This window comes from Cariama cristata, unplaced genomic scaffold (assembly GCF_000690535.1).
Source record: "Cariama cristata isolate BGI_N322 unplaced genomic scaffold, ASM69053v1 scaffold25073, whole genome shotgun sequence".
Lineage (NCBI taxonomy): Eukaryota > Metazoa > Chordata > Aves > Cariamiformes > Cariamidae > Cariama > Cariama cristata.
Window position 1 is genome coordinate 6,646 of NW_009609313.1, and position 5,312 is coordinate 11,957.

At 52.9% G+C, this 5,312-nt stretch overlaps 1 protein-coding gene across 1 annotated transcript in view; it reads left to right on the forward strand.

Moving 5' to 3' along the window:
• SGIP1 (SH3-domain GRB2-like (endophilin) interacting protein 1) overlaps window positions 1–5,312 on the forward strand; it is a gene marked incomplete at its 5' end in the record, with an annotated part of 13,202 nt that overhangs the window by 5,845 nt on the left and 2,045 nt on the right. The window contains 4 exons of the mRNA XM_009697512.1: window positions 3,189–3,300; window positions 3,708–3,863; window positions 4,333–4,465; window positions 4,760–4,962. Of these exons, the coding sequence (XP_009695814.1) occupies window positions 3,189–3,300; window positions 3,708–3,863; window positions 4,333–4,465; window positions 4,760–4,962 (604 nt within the window). The remainder of the gene's footprint in view (window positions 1–3,188; window positions 3,301–3,707; window positions 3,864–4,332; window positions 4,466–4,759; window positions 4,963–5,312) is intronic.

Genomic DNA, 5,312 nt, shown 5'->3' on the forward strand with positions numbered 1-5,312 from the left:
CTGCTTATGGCTGGATCCAAAGCTCCATAAAGTGGAGTTTATTTTTTTTTTTTCCTCCAGTATTATCAGGTCATTTTGCCAAAATGAAAAGTTTCTAAAAACGGTTTCTGAAGCAATCACTGAAAAGCCAGATTTTTGGTGGAGGCATGCCACGGTGACTAGACTTGTCTCAAGTTTCTGGAAAAGAATTCTAGGGCTTAAAATAGATTATACTTTTCTTTTTATGTTGAAGTTTTTGCTAAAAAAGTTGTTTAGTCTCTGAAGCCACTAAGAGAAGAATATATAGGTTCATGAGGGAAGAGTGGAGGGAACCGAGAATGCTGGATGCTAATTACATGATTTTTATTCCAAGTCAGATTAGAAACAAGAAGGATGTTTTGTTGCTGTTCAGATGAACTCAGAGGTTCAAAGGCCAGCTGAGCCTGGCAATAGAGATACGTGAGACGAGCCGCTCTATTCTTGCACATACAATTTTTCATTCTGGAGACTGCAGAAATCTCATATACGTACAGAGAAATGGTGGAAGCAATGAGAGATTGAAAATCAGGGAAAAGGCACGTTGATATGAGAGACACCTACCCTCGTTCGAATCTGCGGTGCGGGGTCTAGGCTAAACCCCGCTGCAGTCAGAGGGTGTATGTTTGGGAAGTGGGGGTTTTTCTCTCCCAAACAATAATGATTATGTTACCAAGGATCGCAGGCTTTGCTGCTGCTGGATGGCTAAAGACCTTCCTCTCGCCTTCCCTGCCGAGATAAGCTTGATATTCCTCTGCTGGGTGATGCCTCCAGTTTCTACCCCTCCGTAGCCAGACTGCCTTGACGTTTTTCAATATCTCCTCTGTATTTCTGGGTGGGATGGGATGAGAATAGCCCACCGCTTTTGGCTGGATTCGACGTGCTTGGGGGGTCATTGCTCTGGGTGTGGGGAGCGAGGATGCGCTCTCCGATAACCCAGCAGTGGTGTCTACGGAAAGAATTTATGAAAAACTTGTTACCCTAGCAGTCCGTGGTGCTGCCCCGCGTGTCCCCTCTGCCACATAGCCAGGTATTGCAGCGTGGCTGCCATAATCTGCCTGTTCGGTGGTTTGGGGGAGCTGCCCGTGCCTTCACGCGCGGTTGGCACCGAGGCGAAGCGTCTGCTCTTTGACGGGATGTTTGCCGAGTGCCTGCTGCACAGCTCGGGGCTGTGTCCGCAGCAGCAGAAGGCTTGGGGATCCCTACGCTGCCTCCCTGGGGTCATTAGGCTAATTAATGTGTGTGTGGCGATGGGTCTGTCGTGTGGGGGTGAGATGCCCGGTCTGCCCATCCCGTGTGCTGGGACAGCCGGACGCCGCACTTACTGAGCATCGTTATTCCGGGCTGTGGCTGAAATCGCTTATTCCCCTGAGTCTCTTAAGACGTACGACCGAGAGAGATGCATGGCTACATTAAATTTTTACACCCTTTTAGGTTACATTAGGCATTTGAAGGGAAAATCCCAGCACCGGAGAGGCTCATCTGTGCTTCTAGGGGAGAGTAACTTTGGTTTTATACATTAACGCACTGCCTGCATGGATGCACTTGTAAGGCGTGAGGAATCTTCCTCCTCTGCGAATGCCATGTTTTTCCACAATTGATATATCAAAATTCAAAGTGTAATTTAAGTGTCAGAAGTGCTTTCCCTGGGAGATGTTACAAATCCCGGTTTCCTGCACCCAAACCCTATTATTTGCTCACACAAAATTCGCAGCAGCAAGCCAGGACTTTCCTGTACGTCACACAAAACCCACGGCAGATTGCTTAGATGTGAGGCAAAAAGCAAGACGGCAGCAGAGGGAAGGAGCAGATAAAGAAGGCAGGGGATTATTTTTGAAGGCAGTCCAAGCAGAAAAGCAGGAGCTCACCAAAAACCTGCTGCATTTCGCGCCGTCGCTTTGCTTTTCCCTCGCCCCACTGCCTGCGGAGGTGCTGCCCTTCCCCGGGCCGGCATTTAATCTTGTGCGGCTTTGGCTGGAGCTGGCGCACACTTGCATGCTCGAAACAAAACCCTGGGCTGAACTAACAGCCCGTTTCACCTGCCTGAGTCAGACCCTGTGAAGGAAGGTAACAGAGTAAGGGGGTGTCGGGGTCCCGGGGTAAGCTGCCCCTTCGGAGACCTTTGCCATCCCTTTTTGGCTGGCTTGGGGCAAAATAACCCTTGTGCTTAACCTGATGTACAGACTATGATATATAAAAAAAATTTCAAACCGATGCCTTGCAGAAAAATAGATAAGGCTGAGCTGGCGGGGCCAGGGCCAGGGCCAGTCCTCTCGAGGAATTTTTCGGGTGCCCAGGGGATCAGCGCCTTGTACGTCGGGTGGGCAACCAGAAACTAACCCCGGGCTGATCTTCTGGCACTTTCCCCAGGGGAGAGGCGAGTGCTTTGCTTTCATCCTCAAATGTTTTTTGAAGACAGGCATGCCTGGCCGGCAAAGGGAAACCTGCATGTGATCATGCAGGGCTGAATTATTTTAGGGCCTGGCTAGCGTCCATGGATGCACAGCATGACCGAAGCAAACTTTTCCCCTTTTTTTAAATCATGTAAATAAACCACAGATTGATTGCTCTAGCTTTTTCACCCAGAGTCCCACATTCTCCTCCGTAGTTCCAGATTTCTGACGATTTGCAGATTTGCCGTAGCACACTGGGGGCTTTGTGGGGTGAGCAGCCGGGCGGGGGGTTTGCCAGGCACGCCGGGCAGGAGAGGGGACCGTGCCAGGGATCGCCGGGGTCCCCGCAGGTTGGGGTTCCCGCAGGCAGGAGTTCAGGCAGTGTTGGGGGAAGACTGCCGACATCCCACTTTCCCACCGGCAGGCTGAGACCTACGGGGACCCCCCCCAGCCCTGCTGGCCGGGGCCCTACTGCAAAAACTGTCATGCAAAGCTGCCGTGGGGCAGCCCCTCCGGAGCCATGCCAGGGGGGCTGCCGCTGCCCCACATGCTGCTCCTGGCCGGGGCTCCTCCGTTACTTTCTTTGCTTGCTTTTTAGGGGGGAAGATCATTTAAAAATGCTTTTAAAGCCTCATCCAAAGCCTGGGGGACTTTTTCTTAATATTTGCCCACAAAAGCTAGGTTGGGGCTCTTGGTGAGCACCCCCTTGCCCCAGTCCTGGGGGAGAGCGGTGCCGCTTCTCTCTGCACGTAAGAACTGGAGGTTTTTGCTCTGTTGCAGGTTCGTCGCGGGGACCCAGCCCCCTCACCATGGGGGCACAGGACACCCTGCCCGTCGCCGCTGCCTTCACGGAAACCGTCAATGCGTACTTCAAGGGGGCTGACCCGAACAAGTAGGTGCCGACTGACAGGGTCTGGGTGTCGATATGGGGAGTCCTGGGGTCGGGACAGGCTTGGGGTGCTTTGGTTGAGCTTTGGTGAACATCTCGAGGGATGGGGAGGGAGGAAAGGAGGTGCTCCGGGCTCGGCACACAGGTGCTGGGGTGTCAGTCCACCACACCAGGTGGGGCTCCAGGGTCAGGATGCTCCTGGGGCGTCCCCATGAACATCAAACCCCATACCTAGCAGGCTGCCAGCTTTTGCTGCTGTTTCAGCTCGCTCTGGTTTAGGACCACAAGAGGTGAATGGGTGGGAAGCAGGGGGCTGTCACCGCACCATCCCTGGCGCGAACCTTCCCCTCCCTGCTGTGTTTTGAGCCCCCCGTTTCCTCCCCCCTCGGTCTCTGTGTCCGGCGCTGCAGGTGTATCGTGAAGATCACAGGGGAGATGGTGCTGTCGTTTCCAGCGGGCATCACCCGACACTTTGCCAACAACCCCGCTCCAGCGGTGCTCACCTTCCGCGTGCTGAACTACAACAGGCTGGAGCACGTCCTGCCAAACCCCCAGCTCCTCTGCTGGTAAGCTCCCCCCTTGCCAGCATCCCAAAGGAAGGCGAGTTTCCTGAAAACTAGGGTGTTTTGCAAAAACACATGGCGTGAAGTATCTTCTTTGGAAGCCCGCCCTGGTTTTGGGAAGGAAACTCTCAAGCCCTTAAGTATTTGCCAGAGAACTCCCTCTGAGAGCAGCCCCTTTGCCAGGCAGAAGAGCATCAGCAGAGAGGAGCAAGTGCTTTGATGGGGTTGGCTTTTTTTTGCACCTCGCTTTGCTCATTAGACCTCCCGTTTGCAAAATGAGATGCCCTACAGGTTGCATCTGCTGTGCCTCCCCGGAGGTACCGGAGGACAAGCCAGAGATGCGCGGGAGGGAGGCATTATTTCTCTAAATGTGGGATTAAATGCAGCAGGCGCTGCTGCCCTGCATGCTTTGTAGAAAAGCTTTCTTCTACCGAGGTGGCTTACACGAAGGGTTAATTCTCCCTCTGTGCAGTGACAACGTGCAGAGTGATGCCAACACGAAGGAGTTCTGGGTCAACATGCCAAATCTGATGACTCACCTAAAGAAGGTATCGGAACAGAAACCGCAAGCCACCTATTACAATGTGGATATGCTCAAATACCAGGTAGGGGCTTTTTCTGTAAGATAAAACTGTGCCAAAACTGTGCGGTTAACTTGTTAGACGTAAAAGCTGGTATTTCCCTAGTGCAGGGCGGAGATACCGCGAGTTGAGGGCATGCTACCCCGCTAGTCCCTTCTGTATGTCACTAGATTGCCCCATTTTGAGCCCAGTACAAACTTTCTATGAGCATACAAGGTATTGTCTCCTCTGAAACCAAATGCGATTACCGCGTCTGTAAAATGGGATTTCTCCCTTCACCCCTATGGAAACTAAATGTTTTTTCTGTCATTTTGGAAGGTATCTGCCCAGGGTATTCAGTCTACTCCATTAAACCTTGCAGTGAGCTGGCGGTGTGACCCTGCAAGCACTGACCTCCGCATTGACTACAAATACAATACAGAGGCAATGACCACACCGGTAGCTCTAAACAACGTCCAGTTCCTCGTCCCCGTCGACGGAGGAGTAACCAAACTTCAAGCTGTGCTTCCTCCTGCTGTCTGGTAGGAATTGCCCACCTGACAAAGAGCTCGTTGGCTATCTCTGCCCTGTCCCTGCCTAGAAAAGCCATCCTGCCTGCTGGCTGCAGAAGGGGGATCTCCCTCAGGGGATGCCTGCGGGTGGGAGCTGGGGGCACCCTGGGGACCCAAACCTGTCCTCCTCTCCCAGGAGGAAGCACGCAACCCCACTCTGATGGGGTTTTTTTTATCTTGCCACTCCCACGAGCAAACGGTCAGGGCTGAACACATGTGTGCAAGCAGCAGAATGACAACCCTTATTTGATGTTTTGGTTACTTTTACCCGGGGCTCAGAGGGATGCGGGGCCGTGGCTGCCATAGGCACGGGCACGCAC